At 44.5% G+C, this 17,492-nt stretch overlaps 2 protein-coding genes across 5 annotated transcripts; one reads left to right on the top strand and one right to left on the bottom strand.

Moving 5' to 3' along the window:
* Positions 1–223: 223 nt before the first annotated feature.
* eif3d (eukaryotic translation initiation factor 3, subunit D) lies at positions 224–8,854 on the bottom strand. Of its 2 annotated transcripts, none has more exons than XM_035406475.1 (16): positions 8,734–8,854; positions 7,582–7,707; positions 7,217–7,262; positions 6,699–6,835; positions 6,013–6,098; positions 5,553–5,625; positions 5,062–5,183; positions 4,623–4,755; positions 4,019–4,166; positions 3,494–3,624; positions 2,693–2,778; positions 2,318–2,447; positions 1,807–1,949; positions 1,149–1,341; positions 744–837; positions 224–378 (listed from the first exon to the last, which is right to left on the bottom strand). In XM_035406475.1, the coding sequence occupies exons 2-16, from the start codon at positions 7,702–7,704 to the stop codon at positions 365–367; spliced, it is 1,659 nt and encodes a 552-aa protein (XP_035262366.1). In that variant the 5' UTR covers positions 7,705–7,707; positions 8,734–8,854; the 3' UTR covers positions 224–364. The 2 variants fall into 2 exon arrangements, with proteins under 2 accessions (XP_035262366.1, XP_035262367.1); XM_035406476.1 differs by having other exon boundaries at positions 5,062–5,177.
* Positions 8,783–11,563, top strand: LOC118221420 (protein CutA homolog). 3 transcript variants are annotated; one of them, XM_035406478.1, is made up of 7 exons: positions 8,837–8,892; positions 9,323–9,387; positions 9,653–9,801; positions 10,252–10,311; positions 10,409–10,454; positions 10,694–10,743; positions 11,322–11,537. In XM_035406478.1, exons 1-7 carry the CDS (start codon positions 8,880–8,882, stop codon positions 11,419–11,421), a joined length of 483 nt encoding a protein of 160 aa, XP_035262369.1. In that variant the 5' UTR covers positions 8,837–8,879; the 3' UTR covers positions 11,422–11,537. The 3 variants fall into 3 exon arrangements, with proteins under 3 accessions (XP_035262370.1, XP_035262369.1, XP_035262368.1); XM_035406479.1 differs by lacking the exon at positions 9,323–9,387 and having other exon boundaries at positions 8,783–8,892; positions 11,322–11,563; XM_035406477.1 differs by lacking the exon at positions 8,837–8,892 and having other exon boundaries at positions 8,931–9,387; positions 11,322–11,563.
* Positions 11,564–17,492: the final 5,929 nt, after the last annotated feature.

The following is a 17,492-nucleotide window of genomic DNA, read 5'->3' as shown; positions in this document are numbered from 1 at the left end:
CTAACTACTCACGCACACACTCCCACTCATCCACGCACACACACCCACACACTTACACGCACACCCCCACTCACTCACTCGTGCGCACACACACATGAACGGCTTGTCCATTTCTGCTTTTGCGTCAATCCCCAGTCAAGCTCAGTGAGTCAGACAGGGGACCCTACGGAACAGTACCAGCGCACTGCACTCCCTGGGGTGAAATAAAGACAGGAGCAAAGGGCTCGGAACACTGCTGTTCTTTATTTAAACCCATCGCTGGTGTGTGAGAGAAGCCTACAGCTACGTGCTGGGCTCAGTCCAGGCAGGCCGGGCCGGGCCGAACCAGGCTCCCTCGTTTGGTCACCCAAGGCGTCTCCATGCCTCAGTTCTCCTCGTCTAGGGGAGGGAGGGAGAGAGAGAGAGAGAGAGAGAGAGAGATGGGGGAGAGGATGTCAATCAGAGAGGAGTGATGTCATCAATCTTACCCGTCTGAGGTGCGTATGTACATATGGCTGCACAGCAGCAGCTGCTGAGCTCGGTTCCTTTGTGCAATGCATTAAACTCTGCCGACAGAGAACGGATTAGTGCCTCATTTACTGGGATGTGCCAATCACTGGTAATGACCAATCACACTGCTGGAAGCACATCTGACAAACTGTAGCCTCTCTTTCTGCAAACGACAGACAACACACGGGGAGCAGACAAGGCGTTAAATACACACGTGCAGGGAAGCACCGCCCCCTTCCTCAACCCCCCCTTACCTTCATCCTCTTCCTCTTCCTCCTCCTCCTCTTCGTCCTCGTCCTCATCAGAGCTGAAGGTTCCGTCAGGGAGGCTGTACACACGGATCACTTGCTGTGGACGCAGACAGGAACACGGTCAGCCACAGAGGTGGACACAGACACATGTACAGACGCAGACGGTTAACAGTCACTGACACAAAGTCACAGTCAACCACAGACATGGTTGTCAGATTCAACATGCAGACACATAGCCACCGGTAGGTATTTCCAGCCCAGTAAAGTATGTGCAAGAGGTGATTTACCAACAAGGTAAAATCTTTCTTTTGCCTCCTGTTGCGTAACCATATGATGCTTGGCCATACGGAGCACAGCAATAACGCTCTGCGCTGCACTGAAGAGATTTTAGGACTGTCCGCTCCTCACCTTGTTGGGGTCCTTGAGGATGAGGTACTTGCCCTCGTCCAGCTTGCGGCAGATGTCGATGACGCATCGCAGGATGCCCCAGGCGTTCTCCATGCTCAGGTTGATCTGGCTGGCGAACTCGTTGGGCTTGAACTGCTGGGTGCCCAGGATCACGTGGCGGGACGAGTCCTTCACGTGGTAACGGGACACGTACCTGCGCGGCAACGGGAGGGGGACGGGGGGGGGGCAAGGTTAGGGATGAAACTGATCACAGAATCCTACCATCGCCACTTCCTCTAACATCTTCATCTCAGAACTCCTGTAAGCAGCGAGTGAGCAGGTTCATGTGCTAAGCATGTGTGTGTGTGTGTGTGTGTGTGCGTTCACATCAGCGATGCAGCGGTATTTGAGAGCGTGGGATGCGTGAGCATACAGGTCTTTCTGTGTGCGTGTGTGTATATGTAATGTGTGTGTATGCGGTTGGGTGTTTGTGTGTGTATATGTGATGTTCGTGTGAGCGTATTTGATGTGTGTGTGTGTGTGTGTGTGTGCGTGTGTATATGTGATGTGTGTGAGTGCGCGCATGTGATGTGAGTGCGTGTGTGCGTTTATGTATGTATGTGTGACGTGTGTGCGCGTATATTTGATGTGTGTGTGTGTGTGCGCGTGCATTGCTCACCCCAGTTTGAGGTACTCGGATCCCGCCAGCATGGCGCAGCAGGTCCAGCGGGCCAGTTTGTAGCTGTTATTCTTCAGCTCTGTGGCCAGAACTGCTCCTCTCTGAGAGTCCAGCTTCTGCCGCCAGTCCACGCCGTTACAGTGCTGACAACACAAACCACACACCGTCAAAACCACCCTCTGCCACCATAAACCACACACCGTCAAAACCACCCTCTGCCAACACAAACCACACACCGTCAAAACCACCTTCTGATGCTGTCAACTCCGTTACAATAAATCTGATGTCTGATATGAATACACAATTCTGACAGCTTAAACCAAATAGTGTGCCATATGAAGCACATGACTCGTATAACTGTTCCCGAGAGTTTGTGGGTTGGGGGGTACGGTCACGCGGACTTGTAGGGTTACAGGGTGTTGTGTATGGGAGGGGTGGGGGTGGAGGGGTGGGGAGTGGTTCTACTGTGTCTCACACTGAAATGAGTAAATAACGGAACTGCCCGACTCACCCTGGAGTCCCACTCGTTGAGCGTCTTGATGTTGATGAAGGACACCTCCCCGCTGGCCCCGGTCATCACCCCGTCGTGCTCACAGCGCACGATCAGGTCGATGTCCTCGCCCAGCTTCCAGCGACGGTACCTGCGGCGCGGAGAACGGGAAGAATATCCCCCCCGTGAGACACCCCATCGCCATCAAATCCCAAAAAATATCCCCGTGGCAACCCAGAGGGCCGATGCACTTGTACCGAAGCTCATGCAGCTCAAAAGAGAACAAACCCATGCCAATGTGCATCCGTTTTAACCACAGGTTCATTTCCTGTCTCTCAAGCAGGCTGACGGGGATGCAGTACCAGGAATGGCCATGGGGGGGGGGGCAGCACTCACCGGTAAGCCACGGAAGCCACCTCGCTTTTATCCATGTCCTCCTCCACAAACGGGTTGGGGTTGGGAAACTTGTACCTCTCTCCTCCCTGAGTGTGTGTGAGAGAGAGAGAGAGCGAAAGAGAAAGAGAGAAAGAGAGAGAATCTTTATTTTAAGACCACCTACACACCATCTCCTCCCGGCATGTGCAGAACAGAACCCAATAAGGTCAGTGCAGCGCTTTAACACCCACGACCGTTTCTTTGGATTAACAATAATACTGACAGCCTCCTCTTGGCTCACATCATGCATCTGAAATACTACAGGCCCAGCCAGTGCCTAACCACTCCAGCGCTGTAGTACAAACTGATTTAGTTTACAGTCTCAAACATCACTGCGCACCTGCTGGTATGCAACTTTAATGCTGGCTTAACACTGGGTCACTCACAGCAGAGCACCAGGTAATTCCCATTACACAAGATGTTATTATAAAAAATAAATAAATAAAAAAGTGTCAGGCTCTACACAAATGATAACATGCTGCACGTTGCTGTCAACAATATTTATGCACCGTGTCAATTAATAACGTTTGTTAATGCTTATACACACACAGCTCTTTATTTCTGCTTTCCGCTTATTTATTGTTCCACTGCATGTTCTGTGCCCGTGTTGCTCCCGAGCTATTTATCTAATACACGTTGCCATGACAGCCCGGCGCACCGCTCTGAGTGTGTGAGGCAAATGAGAGAATGGAACGGGTGAGTGGGGGCCTCAAGGGGGGGGCCCGGGGGGGGCCCGGCGCACGGCGGTGCACGCTGCATTACCATGCGCAGACACTGCTGGGAGAAGTTGTGGTTGATGTAGGTGGCCTCCATGGCCAGGTTGCGGGGCGAGTTGAAGGAGTTGCCCTCGTCCTGCGGCGGCTCGTTGGCCGTCTCGCTCACGGTCAGCAGGTCTGGGGGAGGGGGGGAGCGGAGAGAGCACTCAGCGACAGGCTTTCGGTTACAGCGAGATACCGGTGCCGAAACCGCGAGGAATCTCTACAGTACACTGGAGTCACTGAGCACGCACTATACCAAGTCACCCACCCAGATACAGAGGCTCTGAGCAGGATTCAGAATGACATTTACAAAAGGTGAACAATCACTTACTTTGACCAAATGTCTAGTTACTGCACTTAGCTACTATGTGGTAGAATACCGGAGTAATTTCAGACTACCACATGCCAGAGGACCTGGACACCATTGCTTTTACATACAATAGATCTCCAACTGACATCACTTCCTCTCTGCCAGACATCCCTTCCTCTGTGATCCAACCGACAGCATGGGCCGAGTGCAGGAGCTCACCGAAATCAGAGTTGTCTCGTTTGTCGAAGAAGAGCTTGTTGCCCACTCTCTGCACGATGATGTCCCAGGAGTTGACTGAGCGCGTGCAGCACATCAGGGTGGCCAAGATGGCGTCGGTGGCAAAAACGTTGCCCTGGGTCTTCGCCAGCTGGGGAAGGGGCAGGAGAAACAATGCTTCACATGCTAGAGTATTGCCTGTTCGGCTCACAAGAAATGAGTTGACGCAGTCTAACTGTGCATTGGTCAATCAGACAACAACGAGCTGTAGCTGTGAGAAATCCTGAGTCAGCCTCAGCAGTGTCACTAGCTTTCAGCACAGCTGTATCTCCGTTAAACAAACAAAAATCTCCACATCTATACTTCTTAGTGAAGGACTGCCATGTCTCTGAATCGGTTTCCATTGGCTAGTTTGTTTTGCGTAGGCCTTGCACAGGACAGGTGTGTGTAAATCACTACATTCATTTAGCAGATGCTCTCATCCAGAGCGACTCACAATGCAGGAGAAACATCCATCGAACGACAGGGTTATTAGTGGCAGTGACAATGAGAGGTGTTTGTGTGTGTGTGTGTGTGTGTGCGTGCGAGTGAGAGTGTGTGCCTGTACCTTGCGGATGACAGGATCGTCGGTGGTGGTGACGGTGTGGAAGATCCTCTTGATGCTCTTGAGTGACCTCTCGTTGCGGGTGGTGACCCGGTCAAAGGCCTTATCATAGTGCTCCAGAGCTCCACAGCACTCACTGTGAGAAAGGGGAGAGGCCATAAACACAGGCGACTCAAACTACAAGTCCCTACACCTCCATGCTCTAACTCAGTGCCTTAGACAGCAATGGTCACTCTTCATGTGTAGACTGTAGAGTGAATATGAGCTTCTTGTTGGGTTAACATAGGGTGGTAACCCTAATGAAGACAGGGTGATATCCCTTCACAGTCACAGAACACCTGCCTTGCCTCAAATTTCTGAAGCGTTCTATGATCCCGTTAAACAGCAATGAGGAAGCTTTCCGTCCAAAGTGTTACCCGCTTCCGGGGTAAGGCCAACTCACATGTCCACGGGGTCCGCCACCTCCATGTATCTCATCTTCATCAGCCTGGGGAAGTCCATCTCCTCCTTCACCTCCCAGTCACTGCGAACCTCAACTGATGAATCCCTGGGTTTCAGCTGGGCCTAGCGTCGCACCCGAGAGAGGGAAAGCGCACCCTTAGTCAACTGCTACTGAGGCTAATCACACTGGCATCCAACTGCTAATGAGGCTAATAACACTAGCATCCAACTGCTACTGAGGCTAATCACACTAGCATCCAACTGCTACTGAGGCTAATCACACTAGCATCCAACTGCTACTGAGGCCAATCACACAGCATCAGCATCCAACAGCAAGGAGCCTTTGGGACAGCACAGTAACGCTCCAAAATAGTAATCTGAGGGAAGGAAGGAGAGAGAGAGAAAGAGAAGGCACAATGTGGAAGGAGAGAGAACAGCACTTAGGGAAGTAAAGAGGGATGGGGTTGTGAAGGATGAGAGACGGGGACCCACCTGAGACTTCTGGTCCCATTTCTGACGAACGCCAAACTGCTTCTGGAACTTCTTCTGCAGACGCATGCGGTCTCTGGGGATGGAAGGGGAGGCGGTCAAATCCACGATCAACAACGAGACCGCTAAACCCACAAGGCTATTAGAGGCCGCAGAAAGCACAGGAGGAAATCACATTCTGAACATTCATCTTCATGACCTATGATGCACTATGTAGTATCCACTGAATTGCCAGTTGTGTTATACACCGTTTGTCAAACAAGGACAGCACATTTCCTGTTTTTTTACCACGATTAATACAATTACTGCAACTCACTAATGAAATGCCAGGAACATTAAAGTGCGACTCATAAAAAGGCTTAATTAACGTAACGAGGAAGGTAGCGTGAAAGCTCTCTCATTAGGCACTCTGCGAGGAACACAGCGAGGGCTGAACAGGCGCGCGCGCTCTGGGGCGGCTCACCTCTCCTTCTGCTTGGCGCTCTTGGGGAGGGTCTGCAGGTTGAACTGGGTCATGTTCCTGCGGTCCTTGTCCCTGCGCAGGTTCCGCTGCAAGAGGCACAAACGACGACCGGGTGTTAGAACATTACATTTACATTACATTACAGGCATTTGGCAGACGCTCTTATCCAGAGCGACGTACAACAAAGTGTTTAACCATAACCAGGAACAAGTATGACGAAACCCCTAGAGAGAAGTACCGGTCCAAGTGCAGGGAACAACCGCATAGTTCAACTTGGACCCTGAAGGTTAAACTGATTAACACTAACAACGAGAACGGCAACAACGCAGTCTATGGAAAGAACCTTGACCACCGCTCCTTACCACCACTTTAGTACCTCAAAATTTTATACTCCTGGACTGATATGCTGCTTTTAAGAAAAGCAATTCACAATAACAAAACATTTGGTTATCAAATGTCCACCTGACCTCATTTTTCTGAAGCGAGACACAGAATTAGCTGTCACTGCAATAACATCGTCATAAATATCACTAGTGCGGTTCGTAACAGCTGTGCGTGGCGTGTCCTTTGAAATCAGGTAATAAGTCATGATGACCCTAATAATGTAGTCCCTGCTACGTCTGACAGGATACAGGACTTGTGAGGACACTGCACACACACTAAGATCTGTGAGACTGGATGTGTACCTGGGCAAACCTCATGCGGTTCCTCTGGTAGGCCGTCTTCTGAGTCTTGGCAGTGTCCACCAGCTGGAAGCTAGTCTCATCCTCTTCGTGGAAGTAGGCATACTGATTGCCGCCGCCAAACTGAGAGGAGTACTTATCTGTAAAGCACAGAGGCGTTCTAGGATTACCACTGCAGAAGGTGTCAGGCAATAGGCTGGAATCCATTTGGACCCCTCCCATGACTATGACCACACACTTCTCACACCTGGCAGATCCACACAGAAATCCTCGCTCAGACCCTTTACATACACGTTTTTGCCCATAGAGGCAGATTTTTGGATTTCTGTGGGCATTACACGCCCGTTAAAGGTACAGTTGGCCCACCGTTCAAGTGAATTTGCTTGTTTAACTGAATACAAAATGGCACCAAATTTTAGCTTGACATTTCAGCTGCTCTGAACTCAAGCCAGCCAACCAAACACCCCTGAAACAAAGAGGCTCAGAAACTGCACGTCTTGGGGATGTGGACTGAGACTCACTTGTGTATCTCTTGTCTTGGTAAGTAGCTCCAGTCCAGTCAGCAACCTGAAGGGGGAAGGAGAAAGTGAACCCATATTGAGAAAGTAAAATAGGTCTTAACACTCAACACAAAACCAAGCTTTTCATGGTTAAACTAATTAAATGGCAATATATTTCAATACAAATCACAATTAGTAACATCCCTTCATCAAAAACAAAGGTTATGACTTGGTTACTGGTGTGGCGGCATGTGTGATGGTTGAGTGGCGCTTCCCATAGGGGTGATGGTATGTGTGTGAGGATGCTCTGACAGTGGGAAGTCTGAGCGTGTTGAAGTTTCTCTGACACTGCTCACAAGTATGAAGACGGTGCGAGGGTAACTTACTTTGCCCAAACGGTCACCCTTGCTGAAGGGCTGGTAGGGCATGTCTTTGAACTTTTCTGGCACGGCGCAGGGACCCCAACCACTGGGGTTGTCCTGGATCACGGGGGCATGGAATTTGGCCATGATCTTAGTTGGGGGAAGACGACAGACAGTGGTGTCTTTAACAGGCACTACCACTTGATCTATAGAAGACAGGGTCTCCCTGTAAGCATCTCAGACCACCCCCAATATAAGATGCACATTTATTTCATCATAAAGCTGCGATTACTCAAGTCAGGTAGGTATTCAAATTACCATAAACGCCTGTTATGTTCTCAGTTTTTGTCAGGGATTTCCAATTAAGTCTCAGGGTATATTTGCCTCCGGTGGTCAAAGCGGATATAGGAATGAAGGCCAGTTTGGCCAAGGCCTCAGACGATGTTCAGCACTGCTTTCTCCAACGGTACGCCTGGCATACGTCAGTTTGCGCAGTGGACTAGTCATCACAGGACCAAATTACGGACAGAAACGAGCATCACAAGTTTAGGAGTCTTCATTATCTACCCAAGAGATCGGTTAACAAACACGTAGGCTACTTAGTTCAAATTCGACACTTGAACGGACAACTAGGTATGCCGGCCTACTTAGCTACTGAGAAATCTCACAAATACTGAGCCACCTTAACACGAGGAAGCTGTAGAATTCGGCGTTTATGGGTTTGCTGTGGGTGACAGCCCCCTTCCTGTGCTTTCAATGCAAAATTTAGAGTTCCAAAATTGATTTCGTGTTTTCGCTATAATGCTGGCTAGATACTCGCCAGACGCTTCGTTGGAATAGGTAACTTGACAGTATGTGTAGTTGCACACAGCTAATTTAACAAATTAATATTCCGATCATTATATTCGGAATCTGTATTACCAAAACATTCACGATACAACAGACTCTTGCAGTAAATTAACGCTGTCTTGCACTTGATCAAACCAGGAATACCCCCGGTAAGCTAGAATGAAAAAAGCATCCAGCACTCAGTACGGCAGTAATGGCTGGATACATAGCTAACAAGATAGCTAACAGCTCTTAAGCATACACAACAAGATCAATCACCACAAACACGTAAATAATGCCAGAAGATGACCATAACCACTTTAATGCATGTATATAAGTGTTCAATACCTCGATTGTATCTTGGATTTTGATGGATGCAAGCAAATTCAACAGTCCTTCAATCCAGAAATATTTAGCGCAACATTTTGGAGAACGCCGGCGGAAAAAGAACTGTGAAGTGTCGTAAAGCGTGACGTACTTCCTGTCGTGGCTGCATGCAAGTGAAAGGTGCGAAATACATATTTTTTAATGAGCGAAATTACATTTTTAAGTCCACTCTCATAGATAATTACTACGGCAGCATGCATGACTGTTCTCTGCGAAAAGACTACTTTAGTTCAAAACTAAAGTCTGTAACACGCTAAGATATTAACTTGCATTAAATGTTAACTTAGCTATGATACCTATCGCCAGTTCACAGCATGCAGCTAGCTAGCAAGTAATGCGCTGTGTTATTTAGTTAGCTAGCCACATTTGGAACTGTGACCACAGGAACATTATGATTTAACAGGACATATCTGGCTAGGTCCACTATCTCATAGCTTCGAAAGCCATGTAGTCACTAGGGATCTCTGTTTAGCTCGTCAAATATAGTGATATAGTATGTCACGATTCCTTTGACTTGACAGTAATACATGTATGCATATCCTCTACACAGGCATGCGCTTCGGATTTTTTAGTGTAGAGGGATTACAAAGTGGACATTTAATAACTGTGTTTGTGGTAAGTGTCCACCACCGATTTATTCTTGATAACGTTGCTAAATTGAGACTGACTAGACACCCTGAGTGGGTGTGGTCGTATCGCGTGGTATGTAGTAGACAAGTACGTTCTCGCTGAAGCATAACACATTGCAAGTAGCTTACATATTGTTTTTTGCTTCTTGTCTACTGGATAAATGTGCGATCTTAGAAACCCCCAAGTTACTTCAAACACTGCAAGACATCCATAATTAGCGTGGAATGATTGACTCTGTTTCCATTTCCAGAGCGTGTTGTTGAGTACTTTAATGCTCCCACTTTTGAGGACTGTGGGTTTGCGAGCATTTTCCATGGCGTCTGAGTCATACTCATCTGGAACACACTCCGCGGCCTTCGTTACCTGTCCCAACGAGCAGGTAGCCAAAGACCTGGCCAGGTAAAGAGAAACACATAATTGCGGGATGTGCTTTGGGAGTTCTGAAATCCCAGCTCTGGAGCATATATTTACCCCTAGAGTCCATTCCAGGGATGGGTTTATTCATCAGCTTTTTCAGCATCAGTTATGCCGTTGTAAGTGTATCTGTAGCACTGTTCTTCTTAATGCTGCTTCTATCAGTGCTGCAAGGGACAAATGAACTGGCTAACTGAACACGGCACCATATCCAGGCCTGAGAATTCCATTCAGCCTCTGTTTTTTTAATTTACAAATCTATACATTTATGTATTTGGTCTTTATCTGTTCTTTAACATAATAACATCTGACTGATTTGTACGTCCATTGACAATTAATCGCAGGTGAGCGGATTGTTTTGCATGAATACCGTCTTCAGTTGCAAGATGAACGAGGTTTACTTTCTCAAACTGTGTGCGGCACTTTCTTTCTCAGAGGAATGGTTGAGAAGAAACTGGCTGCCTGTGTCAACATCATACCGAAGATCACATCAATGTAGGTGTTCGTGCTGGCTCTGGAGCAGTAAGCCAACTGTATATGTGGACTGAGCAGAATGCTGCAGGAGTTCAAATGTTACTGTGATGACTTACAGATACCAGTGGCAGGGAAAGATTGAGGAGGATAATGAAGTGTTGCTGGTGAGTCTTTTTCTTTCTACCACTGTTACTCTAATGCAGATTCATGAATCAATGTTGCATTATACTGCATTCAGATCTGTAACCCTCCACCTTCCGTGGTGAAATGTTTGTTCATCAAAAGTGAGTTTTTGCTGTGCACGCAGTACATGCTTTCTGTCTGGATCTTTTGAAGGGCATGCACCTTAGAAAAATTTTCCTGGTTTACTGTGCGCATGCATAACTTTGAAACCCCTTTTCAGATGATTAAAACCAGAAGTTCAAAGGTCTCCGCACTGGCAGAGTATGTGAGGTGAGCACTTACATTCTAAGATTACTGTTGTGAATGTTGAATCTTTTATTCAACCCTGTGTGACCGGTCATGTCACAAGCAAAGCAGTGCAAATCCTAATTTAAAAGGGTCAGGAAATCGTCATACTCTAATCAGAATGGCTTAATTTTGAGGTTTGTGTATAAACCATTCCGTTATTAAAATGAAATTTACTGCAATTCATTAGAATAAAGTGTATTATTAGTGTCAGAAAATATCAGTAATATGCGAGTACATATCCAAATTGTTGCAGCATTCAGATATTGCAATATATTTTTCAACATAATTGCTGTGAACTATATTTATCTTGATATTTTGAAAAAATGAAAAATACACATACCTACAATATATTTCTGTACATTCTGTTTCCATACGGGCTAACCTACTGTAGCCTATTTAAACTTCAAAGTTGTTCATTAATTTAGTTGGAATTTTGAAGTTTACATTTTGATCTGTGTTATAGTAATTATGTACTGTATTCTTTGCACACTTTGATTTGCTGAGTAAATAAAAAAAAAAAACATACTATACTAGTCAGTGTGTGCCACTATTGTTTGCAGGTCAAACCATCCTTATGAAGTGGCTGAGGTCATCAGTCTGCCTATAGACCAGGGAAACCCGCCCTATCTGAAGTGGCTGGGTGAGGGCGTGCCGGAGTGAGTGCTCTCTTTCACCCCCGGTGGCCCTTATGGGGATGAATGCGCTCACCGTCTGTTCAACTTGTGATAATGCATTGGAGGGGGCCGGAACTGTAACGTTAAGTAATAAAAACGAGTGACTAAACTGGAAATGCTCGACATGATGATGCAGCTTTCTTATTCATTCATTTTTTTTCACTGAAACATGTACAAAGACATTCTTCAGAGGCATCCTTTCAGCTGGCATGTTTTCTAGCCCTAATTTTACTAGAGATGCGCAGTAACATCAAACTGATATGATTTGCTGATATAATAAAAGAACACGCATGCTGCCCAGAGGGACAATAGACCTCAGGCATCACTGATCCTAGGTAAAAACACTGAAAATGCTCAGGAAGTAGCCTCATCATGGTAATGATGGTAATCATTTGAAATTACCAGCCAAATTCACAAACAGAGCTATACAGACTCAGTAGTGCTAGGCTCTGTACTTAATACAGTAATCAACTTGAAATTGAAGTTTTTTCTTTCAGTGATGATGCAAGTGCTGGCCTACCTCTTCCCCTAATGTTGGAACCCGGTTGCAGTTTGCTTTAGGGCTACAATGTAAAATGAGGGTATTGGATCGACCAACATGGCCAGGCAGACACTATTGACGTCTGTCCAGCTTTTCTGTATCGCACATCCATAAATTTTACTGGAACTAAATATTTAATTTATCATTATTGGCACCGATGCAGAGCACAAAATGAAAGCAAGACCTCCATACTTCTACAATAAGATGACTGAATGCATTCACTGACCTGAAGAAAGAGAAAATTAATCTATTAAGACATTTGGTAATATGAGCAATGTGTGCAAGCAACATTTGTTAATTTATTTGCATTTTATCAAATCATGCACCATTCTTTTCCATGTTACATGTACCTTAATGTTAAGTATGATTTGTTCCCTTTTGATCATCTCAAGTAATGGAAATACTTAATAACATTTCCTAACATTAACAAATTGTTAATTAATGTAACACTTGCCAAAATACATGCATGAATATTTACACCTAAGACACTTACTTGCTCAACCTATTCCTTTGCTAATGGCTTACTTAACATAAATAAATGTTAATTGATTAGTTCAGGTTAGTTAATGGATTAACTTATGTCAGTCACTGGAACCTTATTGTAAAATGTTCTAGTTTCTTCTATGATACATGTACAAAGACTGAGTGAAAAGCATCCTTTCTAGCCCCTGTTCTGCAGGTTGTTTCAGATTAATGAATCCATGTGCCACAGTCAACCACGAGGGGGAGACATTTCCCCACTGTACTGCGCTGCTTGATGACAACCTGTTTCCTAACCTCAACCCCAGATGTTATGACTGTAAAGCTTCTGGAAATGGCCATTCCAGTTTATGAGATTGGCATCAGCTGAGGTTTTTATTGGATTCGCTGCCTCCAACTGGGGGCCTTCCTGCACAAGATTGTGATTTTTCAGAAGTAACTGGCCATTGGTCTAATAGCAAAGCACCTCCTCAGAATCTTGGTGGACTGACACGCGAGCCAATCTGCGTCCAGGACCTCAGTGTCTCTTCACCTGTGGTTTCAGGTCTGGACTCTGAGGAGGCCTGGACACATACGGAGTCTAATCTCAGTCTCTTTTTGCACGAATTGTGCATAATGATAACAACAACAACGGCAATAATAACAATATGAATATGATGAACAAGGCTCTGGACTGATACCTAGTACATCAATTGCTCCCTCAACTTTAAAGATAGAGACCAGGTTTAGTCAGGACCACTGTCATCAAAGTCAGAATTCTTATTATCAATCTTGTCACGCATGGATAAGGCGGGGAGGGCAAAAATACATTGCGACCTGTTCACAAAGGTCCTCGTATTCCGATTTTAGTGGACTGTATATAAACAGTCCACTAAAATGTTTAATATGTTGCAATATTTTTTATCAGAAAACCTTTGAGGTGAGAAATAGGCAGTGCAATTTCTGAATCTTGATTCACATTTGTTTGGAATTGGCAGTTTAATTTGAGTTTCGGCTATGCTGTACAAATTCATTTGCATGGAAAATACCTTATGCAAATGAGATGGACACTCCTACTCCACTCACCCCAGGAAGCAGTTTTCAAAATGGTGTAGTAGGCGGGGCCAGGCTGACACAGTGAGTCCAATTACTCTTTAAATCAGTTCACGAAGAGAGAAGGCTCATTCTGCACCAGTGTTTGAAGATTTTAAAGAGCCATCCCTATTAATGAAGTTCCTGCAAAATAACTGATTTGTGAGGTCCAATCCCCTTGTGAGAGGGTCAGGGGCTCTTGATCCCACTTTTGATTTATGACATCATTGTGTTGATTTGGGAATAACGAGTCTCCTGAGGTATATCTGGGGCTGAGAGGTCAGGGGTCTCAATAGAGTAAACAACTACAACAAATTATCATCTATACATTGAGCTCTATAATAAATTTTTTTTATTTGGCTCTGTACTCTGTACAATTTTCAACTAGCAATCAAACAGTTGGTTAAACTTGTGGTTAAAGTGCACATTCTCAGCTTTTATTTAAGGGGATTTTTTTTTACACTTTTGTTTCACCATGTAGATGTTAGAGTACTTATACATAGTTTTCGTCATTTCAGAGCACAGTTTTGTTTTGGACATATTAATGCTATGTATAAAAAGTGCTGTAATTTTTAAATGGTGAAACAAAAATGTATAGAAACCCTTTAACTACATGTGAATTGTTGGATTAAAAGTCCAGACCCAAATAAAGTACAGAGCCAAATAAAGAAAAAATATGTCTTTGTATATATATGATGCATGAAACATGTCAGCTTTACCGTCTACAGTGCCGACACATTTAAAATGTGCCCATTTAAAAGACATTATTGGCATCTGCATATTTTTTTAAAACTTTACTGGCTATCTTTTTTTCTGGTGAAGTGAGGAGTGAGAATCAGGACTGCTGATGCTGGGCTTGTGGAGGAATTTTGGTGAGCTGGTTCTGAACACTGTAAGAGCTGACGGACAGGTCTGTGAGGCTCATGCTCTCACAGTCAGAATACCAGCCAGGATGTGGCTTTCCAGCAAGTATTTTAACCTTGTAATGAGCCTTAAAGTCTTATTTCTTTCGCTCACATCGAAAATATTAACTTATTTTTAGTTATTTTTTGCTTGACACGTGAACTTGTCTCACCCCATTGGCTAAATCTTGAAATGAGTAGAACTGTCTTATCCCGTTGCCAACATTTTTGTCTTATTTAGCCAAACAGTAATAGAAATTTTTTAAAAGTCTAAATATAAGACTGAAGTGCTTGTTAAGATTGACTTATTTTTTGGTTTTTGCAGTGCAGTGTGTACTGAATGTCTAACAGTACAGTATCAATGGATAATATGCCTTTGGCAAGTGGCTTTGTGCTTCTGCTAAACAAACAATTAATAAATAATCTAACAATAGATTATTATTATAATTTAATATCTTAATATAATAATATATTAATAATCTGATATTACCGGCCATTACATGCTCTGTTCTTCTATGTCAGGGTTGGAACAATCTAGAGTAAATTAGTCAATCTAATTTTATGGTGGTCAAGCACATTGCATATCAGGACATTTGATTTTATTTTGTCCCTCTTTCTTTAAATTACACACGTCCACATTCAATTCAATTTTCCACCCACTAGCCCTTCAGCCCTTATAAGAGCCTTGCACAAAACTTTCATTTTCTTGTCTTCTTCCTGGCAATTGGTCTCTTAGCAACATGACTCAAGCTTCTGCAGCATGACATTGTAGTCTAATGAGAGTTCCCATCTAATGTGCCTGTGTGGGCTTGTTAGCATGCATGTGCAAGTGTGTCAGCATGTGTTCATATGCATCTATCAGTGCATACATGTATGTGTGAGCATGCTTGTGTGCTACGTGAGTGTGTAAAATTGTACTCTAAAGCTGTATGTTGTGTGCAAGTTTGCGTGTTCATTTGAATGTGTGTAGATTTGTGTGGGTGTGCTAATGCATGTTTTTATATTTCCTGTTTTCTTTTTAAGTTTGTATTTGTCTGCATTTGCACTGACCAGACTGAGACTTATTATTTACTGTATGTCAGTTGGAGGTTGTCTTATGCTTCATTGATGCTCTTCAGTATAATTAAAAATGCTACCCAAAGTTCACTAATTGTCCTCCTCCATTATGGTACTAATTATGTACACAATATTGAGAGAACAAACACATCACCTTTAGTACCACCACACATAAACCTAAAACTGACTGATTTTATGAGAGCAATATGCAGGTTTTGACAGGATAATTGACAGAGATTTTTGATATGTCAATGTCTTTAGTGGCCAAAACTGATTTTAAAAATATTTTTTCTTGCTTTAGACCACACACCTCTAAATACCTAAACACCCATATTTGTAGACTTAACTTATAAATGTCTGTATCTAAAATATTCTTTATCACTCACAGAAATGTCTAATCAAAAGCTTGTATTAAAACTGAAGTAATATAAAAACATCCATAAAGTGAACTATTTCTATAAGCGCTGGCAGACAGGTGAACAAAGGTAGCTCTAAAATCAGGTTAAAGGGACTGCATGCATCCTGTTTTATTAATACAATAATGTATTGCTTGTTTATTTGCGTAATGTATAGTCTGTTTTTTTTTAGGAAGAAGAATTTGCAGTATTAAACGATATCTGAGGAAGGATTTGCAGTATGAAACATTATCTGAGGCTTGCTGTCTAGTTGGGCGCCTGTGGAGATTCTGGCGCTGGTGGAGCACGACGCGGCATCGCAGGGTGTTTGGTGATGAGCAAGGGCTGGAAACAGCACGGACTCTTCAGACCCGCGCCGCGCCGCGCGTACGCACGCCTCAGCGGCAGACTCTCTCCGCCACCCACGTCCCTCGGCGCCCAGCTTCGCTGCCGCTCTCTAATGTCACCGCTAATAGACAGCTTGGAAGTGCGCCAGCAGCCGTGAATGAAATCACCCACAGGTGCTGAGCGTTAAGCGGCTCTCCATTAAGAATTTTATTACTTTTTTTTTCTTCCTTTTTTTTTTTTTTTTTTTACAGATAGTGGGGCAGCTCACGCTCCCTATGTATTTTTTTTTCACCTTTAGACTCGGAGGAAAACAGATAGAGGGTTACAGACAGAGGTCGTGGCATGGTACAGAAAGTGCCAATGGCGGCGAATCGAACCCCCGACCGCATGGCGGGATTGGTGTAGGTTTGAGAGTTCACTGACTGAAGACTGGGCCACATAGTCTCGCCCAACTTAATAGTTTTCTGCTTTTGTGTTTCCTGCTTTGTGGCCTGATTATTCTGACTCATAGCCAACCCAGGGTACCTAAATGGATTTCACAGCTTGGGTTTTACAGTGAACCTCATTCAAACTCCTTAATCCAGTACGTGTACCGGCTCATGCATTGTAATTTCTGGTCCTCCTTGAAGCCGCTGTGTTGGCTAATTACAGTATGTTCAGAAAAAATTACAGTACTTTAATGTTGGCTTTTTCCAATATTTTTGTGAACCTTTCCTCTGGTCCACACATATGAAAAGGCATCTGTACGCTTACTTACTCTGGCAATTTAGTAACTTCCCTCTGCATTCGATAAATTTATTCTTTAAGAACTACCCTAATCATATGGCATTTTGATAAGTGCTGTGCTCAAACAGGGGGCAAAGGAACAAGTCTTACCACATACTGTGTGAACATAGCAGTTACATGTGTGAAACGGCACTGGTGACGTGGTCTGCATTCCTATGTTAACTTTAACCCACTGACGTCTCATCTTATTTTCCCCACTTTTTGTACCCTCAAATTTTTGCTATTAATTGGCCTTAGAGAGCAGCTCCTCCTGCAATCACCTGATAAGTGCAAATGCTGTGACTGCAGAGTGCTCCATTGTTTGCGGATTGAGGCCATTCAGTTACTGTGTTCCTCCGCTTTTGCTCACGAGTGAGTCTGGCTGCCGATTCCCCATCAACACACACACGTGACACACCTCTGAGTATCGCCCTTAATTTTAAACCCGCCGTATTTATAAAATGACAATTGTTAACTAAGGCAAACTCAGTTTAATAAA

The sequence above is a fragment of the Anguilla anguilla genome, chromosome 2 (genome assembly GCF_013347855.1).
Source record: "Anguilla anguilla isolate fAngAng1 chromosome 2, fAngAng1.pri, whole genome shotgun sequence".
Classification (NCBI taxonomy): domain Eukaryota; kingdom Metazoa; phylum Chordata; class Actinopteri; order Anguilliformes; family Anguillidae; genus Anguilla; species Anguilla anguilla.
The sequence above is the reverse complement of the archived record's forward strand: the minus strand, read 5'-3'. Positions and strand labels throughout refer to the sequence as shown.

What these genes read in the sequence shown, in the direction of transcription:
- eif3d (XM_035406475.1), bottom strand. Translation starts at nt 7,704, where the DNA reads ATGGCCAAATTCCATGCCCCCGTGATCCAGGACAACCCCAGTGGTTGG. An exon ending in AGCGCCAAGCAGAAGGAGAG is followed by an intron (nt 5,626 to 6,012) that starts GTGAGCCGCCCC and finishes TTCCATCCCCAG; the next exon opens with AGACCGCATGCGTCTGCAGA. An exon ending in ACGAGACAACTCTGATTTCG is followed by an intron (nt 3,625 to 4,018) that starts GTGAGCTCCTGC and finishes CCCCTCCCCCAG; the next exon opens with ACCTGCTGACCGTGAGCGAG.
- LOC118221420 (XM_035406477.1), top strand. Translation starts at nt 9,304, where the DNA reads ATGCATATCCTCTACACAGGCATGCGCTTCGGATTTTTTAGTGTAGAG. An exon ending in ATTTAATAACTGTGTTTGTG is followed by an intron (nt 9,388 to 9,652) that starts GTAAGTGTCCAC and finishes TTCCATTTCCAG; the next exon opens with AGCGTGTTGTTGAGTACTTT. An exon ending in AGGATAATGAAGTGTTGCTG is followed by an intron (nt 10,455 to 10,693) that starts GTGAGTCTTTTT and finishes ACCCCTTTTCAG; the next exon opens with ATGATTAAAACCAGAAGTTC.